The 12,187-nt window shown below is 40.0% G+C and overlaps 1 protein-coding gene across 3 annotated transcripts in view; it reads left to right on the top strand.

The window, feature by feature from the left end:
- brinp1 (BMP/retinoic acid inducible neural specific 1) overlaps nt 1-12,187 on the top strand; it is a 123,320-nt gene that overhangs the window by 99,747 nt on the left and 11,386 nt on the right. For all 3 annotated transcript variants that reach the window (XM_089020783.1, XM_089020782.1, XM_089020784.1), the window contains 2 exons: nt 8,355-8,591; nt 10,738-10,960. In XM_089020783.1, coding sequence (XP_088876909.1) covers nt 8,355-8,591; nt 10,738-10,960 — 460 coding nt within the window. The remainder of the gene's footprint in view (nt 1-8,354; nt 8,592-10,737; nt 10,961-12,187) is intronic.

Here is a 12,187-nt window from a genome sequence, read left to right as displayed (position 1 = left end):
CCAAACAAACAAATAGATAAATAGATACTGTACATAAATACATTGATACATACATAAATACATAAATACACAAATACATAAATACATTAGTAAATTTGTTGGTAAATGTATACATTTAAATAAATACTACATAAAAGAAAGAAAGAAGGAAGGAAGGTAGGAAGCAAAGGAGGAAGGAAGGAAATGAGGAAGCAAAGGGGAAAGGAAGGAAAGGAGGAATGCAGGAGGAAATAGGAAGTAAGGAAAGGAATGGATAGATAAATTAATAGGTGGATAAATCGATGAAAAGGTTTCTTCAGCCGTCATCTGTATTTCTTTGAAGGTGACGGACGTTTCGCTTCTTATCCAAGAGGCTTCTTCAGCGAACTAAAGTCTTACTGGTAATATATATATATATATATTTTGGTTGGGAGAATGAAAAAAAAAAATATATATATATATATATATATACACATACACAGTAAAGTCTCGTTATATCGATATTCTCGGGAGTCCGAAAAAACATCGATATAACCGGGACTATCGATATATCCGACCCTGCGTGCAAGTAATTTTCTCCTTGCGTTCATAGAAATAGTATCGTAATAAGCGGTACTATCGATATAACTGATATCGATATAACCGATATTGATATAACGAGACTTTACTGTATTTATAAGAAGTACAGAATGACAGTTGAAGAAACCTTTTCATCGATGGACCACTCCTGTACGACTGAGGTCTTACACAGACGTAGGTGGATAAATAAATAAATAAATATAAACCACCCCCACCCCCCAAAATCTTTGAAGAAAAATAAAACAGTCGTAAAGACCTGTTCACCGCCAGTACACGCCTGAGTCACTCAAATTGAGGTTAGGGGGATTCAATGATGTTCCCATTTGACAACACATGGTGCTTGCAGAGCATTTATGATCATATCCGACATAATCCGCTTAGCATACCTTCTCAACCATTTGCATGCTAAATGCTGAAACCGTGAAACTTTTCCAAAAATGCTATCCGGAGCTCCGGTGCCGCTTATCGAGAATCTTACGGAATAGAGATGACAAATGGATAAATAGCAGCTTTGGCTGCACGGATGTGTGCAGACACAGCAAATCTTACAATGATATGCCCCCTCCGGTTCAAAACCTTCACAGGCACACCGGAGTGCCCGTTCTCCAACCTCGAGAAATACAAGAATCATTAATCCACAGCAGAGGTTTTGGGGTTCAATCATGATAACCTCCAATCTTTTTTAATGTGCCCCACTTCACTCACCCCCCCGCCCCGCCTTCTCACATCCTCACCTTCCCATTCAAGTCAATGCACCCGTTTGCGTCAGCAAATGAAGTTGTGATTATTTTGCAAAATTGCAGGCTGCACAATGGTCAATTAATCTGTAATGAAACGCTGACTTATGAGGCGAAGCGTGGCATTGCAATAAGAGGGCAACCGGTTTCGCAGTTACTAGATGTGCCCAGCGCATCCCCTTCCATTTCCCCTCGCCCTCACCCCGCATCATTCAGCATTTAAAACGAGTGCCTGCTACAAGAAGACATGATAGAAAAGGAAAAGTCATAGCAGAGTTCATGGACATTGTTTTCATGGACTTCAATGATATTTCCAGGGACGCCTCGAAGGTCAAACATTTCTTATTGGAAATTTTACAAATTGCACAAAGATTCAAAGGGTTCCAATGAAACAATCGCACCCACAAATATGGGTGAAACCAACCCATGTTGATTTCTGCTGATGACTTAACTTAATAGGCTAGAAGCAAATTTGTATTAGGATTTAAGAAGACTCTCATTTTTCATTTGGTCGTTTCAAAGGTCAATCCAAACTGCGCTAAAATGGATGGGACGTTAGGGGTTCTCACTTTCTGATAAGGAAGACAAAAAATGTATTCTTTCAAAGCTCTTGTCCTCATTCTAGTCGCAGGTAATGTTTTTATTTATTTCTGTATTTATTTATTTTTGCTTTTGATGGTAGTGACAATAAAGGTGATTGCAATAGTGACAAAGTAAGCTTTATGCCGCAGTACCAAAGGGCTGCTGAGGGATTCTCCTAGCAGGAGGTGAGGGCAATATATCACGTTTCCAGTATGTGAGTCGATGCATAGTGATTTAGTGCGGTGAGGGAGAGTGCGAGAAGTGAAGGAACAGGAGTGAGCGATGGAGTGTACAAGAGGTGCGTGGCGGGAGCAAAAGTGAGCGTAATGAAGTCGGACAGAGGTGCAAAGAGGAGAGACAAAGTCGGCGGGCAGAAAAAAGTGGACGGTGGCCGAAGTGACGGATGTTGACGTGGGGCTCTGCGCTTTGTGAAGTATGGACGGACGAAGGAGAATTGTAGGCACTCTGTGTTATTGTGCAACGACGCCCGCTGGCACCCGACTCCTCCGGTGCGTTGATCCGTGAACTTGCCATCTGGATTGTCCCACAAATCACATTAAAGTTTCAAGTCCAGGAATACATCAAGCTAAATGAATATTGGATCCGGGGGCCACAGACAGGCCTGATGAGAAAGAAAAAGGCCCGTGCAATCCGACTCTTTTGTGGTCATACCTTGAGCCATCCATCCACTTTGCCATTTCCAGAACACACTCACATACTTTCATCTGGATGACCGGCAACAATCATTGTGCGGTTGTGGGAAGTGGCTTTTACTGTATCATGACCAAACCGAACCATTTATTTTAGAATCTTATTCTGAGAATGTTAATTGGTCAGCTCAGCAAACGTAATGTGTTGTGTGTAATTGCAAGCCAAATATTGTTGAATATTGTTGAAATGTGGGTTATGAGCATGCCGGAACCTATGCCTGGTGTCGTACAGTGGATGAAGGACACACTAAAGTAGTTGCCAGCCAATCACAGGGCACACAACCATCCACACTTACACTCACAACACGGGACAATTTTGAATGTTCCGTTCACCTTCCACACACGTTTTTGGGATGTGGGAGGAAGCCAGAGTACCCTAAGAAGACCCACAGGAAGGCCGGAGTTAGAATTGAAAACTGTACCTCTGCCACAGATGTGCTAAGCTGTCAACCACTGTGATATCCTGGTGTCGTATTTACAAACGGTAATTCTTTGCATTTTTAGCAGTGACATTTTATTTTACCCCCCATAAACATTTGCAGGTAAAAATAAGGACTGCAATTTCCAGTGTATAAGGCACACTCAAAAGTCTAGATTTTCTTCCAAAGATGACCCTGCACCTCATACGCAGGTGCACCTTGTATGTGAAGTAATATTGGACAACAAAAAGTCTTGCAATGACTGTCATCAGCCACCAACTCCCCCTTTAGAAGTAGTGCCTAATCCCAGCCTCTACTGTAGCACCTTATAATGTGGTATGCCTTATATTTGGAAAGGTTATATATATTTATAATACTTGTGAAACTTTTTTAATTCTACGAAGGTGTGCCGTACATATGGAAAAAGCTTCATAATACACTATTCATTGGGGGTGCGCCTTATACTTCGCTGCACCTTATACACTAGAAAATACAGTAGTTATATACAGTGTGTGTATATATATATATATATATATATATATATATATATATATATATATATATATATATAACAAACATATATATATATTTCAAACATATACATATATATGTTTGAAAATGCACCATATATAAGTTTGAAAATGCACCATATGTTGGGAGTGCACCTTCTACAACGGAAAATACAGTAATTTTAATTGAGGTGTTCACATAACGTAGACACCAGTTGGTCAGCGGGTTACTCATTTGTACCGTGTGTAATAATGCCCCAGCTTTCCAATTTCATTTCAGCTACATTATATTGATTCAGCATAAATTGATTAATGTTTTCACCTTTGGCTGAAAAATGGAGAAAAGAAATTTCATTCAATATGATGCGATGATGCGGTTCCTGTATGTGCATTTTCTGCTGAGGCAAGGTGCCTGCTCCAGCGAGACAGATTTTACAATATATTTATATAAATATACATTGCCTTCGCAATGTTCCCTACAAAAAGGGTAAAGAAAAAAAAACTATTTAGTTCTTTTTCCAGTCCACTGGCTTGAAGAGCTGCGGATTTATTTCCCAGGCCCTGGATTGAAGAGAAGGGCTTTACTGCCACGCAACTTTCATTTCTATGAGATCTCCTGAGAAATATCAATTGGCCCAGAGTCCAGAAATGATACGCTGAGAGACAGTAAGATGGGTCGAAATGCACTTCTGCTTCCATATTGTTTGCCTTCAGTTAGTATACCAAACTCGCATGACACCTCGTGGCTGAGCACTTTCAGTGAAGGGAATAAATAACAGTCATACTTTATTATAGCACTGTAGTCATATATTAGTCTGCCTATATATTTCTAAAGATAATATAAAGGGTTAGCTCTATTGGAAGGAGAACAAACAATAAATGACCACATCTATTTTATATATATATATACATAGCGTGAGCAAGGTGCAGACAGACGAATGAAAGGCCATGTTGCTGTTTTACAATTTGGACAAGTTAAAAAGTTGTATTTCAAAATATTTAATGCAAAATCACGAAGAGAGTAAAATACTGTTGCAAACATGGGTGTTTATTGCTTATCTTATTGACTTGCATTACACTGTGAAAACACAAATGGTGGTTCTTTGGTAGGATAATTAGGTAACACAGACACACATACACAAAGGCCCCAAAATGCATACAAGGTCGCAACGATTGTGTGCTAAATAAGCCGCCAGTCCACTTGACGGGAGACATCCATCACAACTGAAGGCTGTCATGCTGAGAGCGAGCGGACACAAAAGTGACAGCTCATGTCGAACACTGGAAGCCTTTGAAGCATATCCTTTAGACAAATAACGGAGTACCCCATACACAAAGCAACACTGAAAGGACGCTCTTCCATTTGTGTCCTCACACGCAAAACCCTTTATAGGGCAATCACTGAATTATTTTCAAGTTCTCCTTGACATTTCTTCAAATATGCACTGTATACATAAGCAGACTACTTTTAATAATAATAATAATAATAATAATATCGATGAAAAGGTTTCTTCAGCCGTCATCTCTACTTCTTTGAAGGTGTCGGACGTTTCGCTTCTTATCCAAGAAACTTCGTCAGAAAACTAAACTAAACAAACTTTTTAGTTTGCTGACAAAGTTTCTTGGATAAGAAGCGAAACGTCCGACACCTTCAAAGAAGTACAGATGACGGCTGAAGAAACCTTTTCATCGATGGACCACTCCTCTACGACTGAGAGCTTATACAGATGAAATAATAATAATAATAATAATAATAATAATAATAATAATAATAATAATAATAATAACTCATTCACCAGAGGACAATGTACAAAGATGTGTCCACTCCAGTGCCAGGGTTTTTGTCATTTTTGCCACAGACCACATTGTAGTTTTGGTTTCCTCTCCTGGGTCGTTATGAATTTGGGGAAGCCAATAGAATATTTCATTTGTGTGTAATTGCAAGCCAAATATTGTTGAATATTGTTGAAATGTGGGTTATGAGCATGCCGGAACCTATGCCTGGTGTCGTACAGTGGATGAAGGACACACTAAAGTAGTTGCCAGCCAATCACAGGGCACACAACCATCCACACTTACACTCACAACACGGGACAATTTTGAATGTTCCGTTCACCTTCCACACACGTTTTTGGGATGTGGGAGGAAGCCAGAGTACCCTAAGAAGACCCACAGGAAGGCCGGAGTTAGAATTGAAAACTGTACCTCTGCCACAGATGTGCTAAGCTGTCAACCACTGTGATATCCTGGTGTCGTATTTACAAACGGTAATTCTTTGCATTTTTAGCAGTGACATTTTATTTTACCCCCCATAAACATTTGCAGGTAAAAATAAGGACTGCAATTTCCAGTGTATAAGGCACACTCAAAAGTCTAGATTTTCTTCCAAAGATGACCCTGCACCTCATACGCAGGTGCACCTTGTATGTGAAGTAATATTGGACAACAAAAAGTCTTGCAATGACTGTCATCAGCCACCAACTCCCCCTTTAGAAGTAGTGCCTAATCCCAGCCTCTACTGTAGCACCTTATAATGTGGTATGCCTTATATTTGGAAAGGTTATATATATTTATAATACTTGTGAAACTTTTTTAATTCTACGAAGGTGTGCCGTACATATGGAAAAAGCTTCATAATACACTATTCATTGGGGGTGCGCCTTATACTTCGCTGCACCTTATACACTAGAAAATACAGTAGTTATATACAGTGTGTGTATATATATATATATATATATAACAAACATATATATATATATATTTCAAACATATACATATATATGTTTGAAAATGCACCATATATAAGTTTGAAAATGCACCATATGTTGGGAGTGCACCTTCTACAACGGAAAATACAGTAATTTTAATTGAGGTGTTCACATAACGTAGACACCAGTTGGTCAGCGGGTTACTCATTTGTACCGTGTGTAATAATGCCCCAGCTTTCCAATTTCATTTCAGCTACATTATATTGATTCAGCATAAATTGATTAATGTTTTCACCTTTGGCTGAAAAATGGAGAAAAGAAATTTCATTCAATATGATGCGATGATGCGGTTCCTGTATGTGCATTTTCTGCTGAGGCAAGGTGCCTGCTCCAGCGAGACAGATTTTACAATATATTTATATAAATATACATTGCCTTCGCAATGTTCCCTACAAAAAGGGTAAAGAAAAAAAAACTATTTAGTTCTTTTTCCAGTCCACTGGCTTGAAGAGCTGCGGATTTATTTCCCAGGCCCTGGATTGAAGAGAAGGGCTTTACTGCCACGCAACTTTCATTTCTATGAGATCTCCTGAGAAATATCAATTGGCCCAGAGTCCAGAAATGATACGCTGAGAGACAGTAAGATGGGTCGAAATGCACTTCTGCTTCCATATTGTTTGCCTTCAGTTAGTATACCAAACTCGCATGACACCTCGTGGCTGAGCACTTTCAGTGAAGGGAATAAATAACAGTCATACTTTATTATAGCACTGTAGTCATATATTAGTCTGCCTATATATTTCTAAAGATAATATAAAGGGTTAGCTCTATTGGAAGGAGAACAAACAATAAATGACCACATCTATTTTATATATATATATACATAGCGTGAGCAAGGTGCAGACAGACGAATGAAAGGCCATGTTGCTGTTTTACAATTTGGACAAGTTAAAAAGTTGTATTTCAAAATATTTAATGCAAAATCACGAAGAGAGTAAAATACTGTTGCAAACATGGGTGTTTATTGCTTATCTTATTGACTTGCATTACACTGTGAAAACACAAATGGTGGTTCTTTGGTAGGATAATTAGGTAACACAGACACACATACACAAAGGCCCCAAAATGCATACAAGGTCGCAACGATTGTGTGCTAAATAAGCCGCCAGTCCACTTGACGGGAGACATCCATCACAACTGAAGGCTGTCATGCTGAGAGCGAGCGGACACAAAAGTGACAGCTCATGTCGAACACTGGAAGCCTTTGAAGCATATCCTTTAGACAAATAACGGAGTACCCCATACACAAAGCAACACTGAAAGGACGCTCTTCCATTTGTGTCCTCACACGCAAAACCCTTTATAGGGCAATCACTGAATTATTTTCAAGTTCTCCTTGACATTTCTTCAAATATGCACTGTATACATAAGCAGACTACTTTTAATAATAATAATAATAATAATAATAATAATAATAATATCGATGAAAAGGTTTCTTCAGCCGTCATCTCTACTTCTTTGAAGGTGTCGGACGTTTCGCTTCTTATCCAAGAAACTTCGTCAGAAAACTAAACTAAACAAACTTTTTAGTTTGCTGACAAAGTTTCTTGGATAAGAAGCGAAACGTCCGACACCTTCAAAGAAGTACAGATGACGGCTGAAGAAACCTTTTCATCGATGGACCACTCCTCTACGACTGAGAGCTTATACAGATGAAATAATAATAATAATAATAATAATAATAATAATAATAATAATAATAATAATAATAACTCATTCACCAGAGGACAATGTACAAAGATGTGTCCACTCCAGTGCCAGGGTTTTTGTCATTTTTGCCACAGACCACATTGTAGTTTTGGTTTCCTCTCCTGGGTCGTTATGAATTTGGGGAAGCCAATAGAATATTTCATCCTCTCCACATATTACATATAGAGCGCAAAACAAATTAATGAATAACTAGTTTTCAAATCTGAAGTCAAGAATAATTACTTTCATTGTGGTTTACATCCAAAAATATGAAATTTTGGAAATTTTCGGAATGCATCGTGGATTTGGCCCCCGTACCTTGACTTTGACACCTGTGATGTAGACACTGAAACTTTAATAGATTTATGTTTATGTTTTTCAGGTCTTCAGGTCATTTTCCCTGAGTATTTGCAGGAGAAGTTCGTCCAGTCGGCTCTGAGCTACATCATGTGTAACGGCGAAGGAGAGTACCTGTGTCGCAACAACCAGTGCATTTGCCAGTGTTCAGAGGAATACCCCCAGTGCAACTGTCCCATCACCGACATCCAAATCATGGAGAACACCATGCTTGGCATGGCCGAGTCATGGCTATCCTCCTACATAGATTTTGAGAATTCTGGTAAGTAGTTACGAGAAGTTTTTTATTCACAGTCCATCGTTTCAATTGGTGTAGTTTTGACCGATTTGACTGATTTTCAAAATTGGTTGGTTTACTGTAGGGGTGTCCAAACTTTTTGCAAAAGGGGCCAGATTTGGTCTGTTAAAAATGTAGGGAGGGGGCCAACCGTGGCGGACGTTCTTTGCATGTTACAGCAATTAACGTAAATAAATATCAGCAAGCTATTCTTTGTTTCACAGTTGGTTTTGTATTTTAATTTCATGTCTTTTTGTTCATTTGAATCATGCACAGCAAAACTGAATTGACATTGAAAACTGAAACAGTATATTTGCTTAAATTCACTTTTTTAAGACTGCTTAGCTTTTTTCAAACAGTTGATCAAAAGTAATTGTTTTGTTGATTGTCACCACATTAGAAAATTAAAAAGAATTACAAATCCACATTTTAGAAAAAATGGGGAGCTCATTCAGGTACGTAATTACTCACATAATAATTTGTCATTCCTAGTGGAGCCTCTAGATGGCACACTCAGTTAACGTCACTACTGCCCAATATATTAATTCTACGTGCAGGCCAGAAGTAATTGATTTTATGACAGAGGCTGAAAATTGACCACAGACATCTGGATTACAGTTTCCATTGTGTTTACCACAGTCCCCAATAACCCCTTTGACCCCCCATGCCCCACCCACACTCTCTCACACAAATGAATCACTTCAGGTAAAATGTGCCATCATTTTTGGACATTAGTGTTTTCGGTTTTGATGAACCATCACGGCATTTTCGTACGTTTCCAGGAATTTGCCTGTGAGTGCCGTTCCATTTGTTGAGGGATTGGCATGCTAACGGTGTTTTTAATGCACTGGATTCAGATCACTCTCAATGTTCGTGAGTCGACATACTCACGGCGGCTATTCGAGCAAAAGGTTGAGGGTGGCGTGTGACATCTGTGAACAGTGGCTGGAGGAGCAACAGCGGAGGAGGAGGAGAAGGACTCTGGTGTCTGAAGCCAACGAGCAAAGTAGATCTGACAAACCTCGGGAGGACCGGTGGAAAACGCGGAGAAATGTCTCCACTGAGGCTCTGGGGGGAAAGGAAAAAAAAACACGATAATTCAAGAGAACTGTCTTGAAGGGAGGTCGAGTGCGGAGCACTTCGCCATATTATAAATTGGCCTTTGGACCCTTTCAGCTTGCGAGATTATCATAGTTCACTGAAGGTCATCGTTGGCTGTTTTATTTAACATTACATTTGAAGCTATGTAGATTGTACGTGAGACAAAAAAAAAACAATCTTTTTCAATGTATACATTTCAAAAGTAAATGCATTACAGACGCTCTCCACCGTACGAACAAGATACCTTCTGAGCGGTCATTAGTAAGATGAATTTGTAAGTTGCTGCAGTGCTATATTTTGTATGGAATGTCTGTTTAAGTCAAACACTCAACTGGGAAGTATAAAACACAAACGCTCTAACAGTCGTAAAATAAATTCACACCTACTGTAGTACGATGACATACTGTATATCCTTGGGACTTCAGTAAGCCATTACTGAAGCTGCTGGCACGTAATTACTGAATTACGTAACAGGAGCCATTACTTTTTCTTATGCATCGTATTCCTCCCCGCCCACATACTCTACGCAGCCAATCTTAAGTGAGCTCGGCGGATCCGGCCCTGAAATTGTTGGCAACACTTATGCATAGCCGGGTGCTGAATTGTCAGCCTTGGTATCCGTCGCGTAAACATCCAGCCCTTGAAACCTCCAATGTGTCTGTGCGTGAAGCAGTGAAGCACATTACGCAGCCAATCGCAAGCGAGCTGGGCCGGAAAATGGTGCGCAATACATAATCTAATTTACAGCGTCTCTGATGAAATTTTTTCGACAAACATTTTTCGACATACCTGCAAAAAAGTTTGTGTGTACTGTTGTTTGTACCTCGAATTTTTGTAAATCGGGGAGCATCTCTGTATGTCTTTCAGCAAAAATGGCTGACACTCCTAAATCAGTGTACCATTTTGTTGTAGTTTATTTCTTCATAGATTCATAACATCTATCGGCGTGTCAAAAATAACTTTCCTCGCTTCGTCTACCACATTAAAGTACCTTTTTGTTTCCTCTGCCGCTCTTTGCTTGCATTGTCAGATGAATTCAAATCCTTCCTGAAGAGGCTGCCCTCCACCCACTTCCTGCCCATCAACAGCGTGCACTTGCTGTGGGGCAGCGACTGGGACCTACAGGCTCGCTACAGGCTGCTCCAGAGCTCCCTAGAGGTTCAGCGGCTCAAGATCCAGCGCACTGCCCGCAAGCTCTTTGGCTTGAGCATCCGCTGTCACCACAATCCCAACCACCAGATGCCCAGGGAGAGGTGGGTAGAAATATAACCCTGACAGAGCACGCTCAACTTCTCATGCTTCCAAAACCTAAGGTACGCCGTGATGAGACTGTCACTTTTTTTTTTTTTTTTTTTTTTTTTTTTTGGGGGGGGGGGGCGTCTCAGGCAGAGGAATATTCCCCACTTCTTATTTTGATAGCAGCTGCTCCGAGCATGGCACTCTAAATGGACGTCATCCATTATAGATACCAAGTTATGGCTGCGTTGTTTGGGTCCATCATGTCAACTTAGTGCTGAAGGTTGCACATGCCGACTTCACTCGTGTAGTTCCACCACGTCGTCGTCTATAAAAGCAAATGCAGCTCTGGGAGTGTTGTCTAAAGGTCAGTACACACATCATCCACTACCTCACTGCGCTTGCTACACAGGTGCCCCACCCCCTCAGATGACAGCAAAAAACCTGATATATGAAACAGTGTTCTCTGACGGCAGCGTCACCACACAAGTTTAAAGTGGTGAAATATTCATTTCAAATGAGCACTTAGAGTGTCACGAGTATTGTACCTTGGCTTGTAGAGAGAGTTGGCTTGTAAAGTGTTATCCAAGATAGCGTGCGCCTCTCCACAATTCTGCTTCTTTCAAGAAAATTCCATTGTTTGATGAGTTTGTACACAGAGATAGAGATCGGGATAGATAGTCCTTTTCACCAGTGGATCAGGGACTTCATGATGAAATGTGCACATCTGCTACAAGCTAAATGTTGAAAGCAAAGGCGAAGCTGGAGTATCCATTGATGAAAAGTGACTGTCTCACATCTCTTGCCTCACGTAAATTCACTTCAATTCCAAGCTGCGACAGTTCCACATACCCATCGGCGCTCTGCGCCGACACTCCTCATTTTGGTCTCCTCAAGCAATGCATCCATCCAGCCGCTGGCTGTCCAACATCACCAACCATTACAGGCACAAAAATGCAAAATCGCCCCAGACCTGTCCAGTGACGACTGTCAAAAAGCACAGAAATTCCAAATCAAAAACAGTGCTGGCATATTTGTGCTCCCGAAAAGGCGCAACCTTAGCAGAGAGCAGAGTCTCCTCTTTGATGAATATATATATATATATATATATATATATATATATATATATATATATATATATATATATATATATATATATATATATATATATATAGAGAGAGAGAGAGAGAGAGAGAGATGGATAGATGGATTTTTTAAGGGGGGGTAGGAGGACAACACCATTG

This window comes from Hippocampus bargibanti, linkage group LG18 (genome assembly GCF_051943395.1).
Source record: "Hippocampus bargibanti isolate YZ-2025 linkage group LG18, ASM5194339v1, whole genome shotgun sequence".
Taxonomy (NCBI): domain Eukaryota; kingdom Metazoa; phylum Chordata; class Actinopteri; order Syngnathiformes; family Syngnathidae; genus Hippocampus; species Hippocampus bargibanti.
Note: the sequence above shows the minus strand (reverse complement) of the source record. Positions and strands in the feature narration are given on the sequence as shown.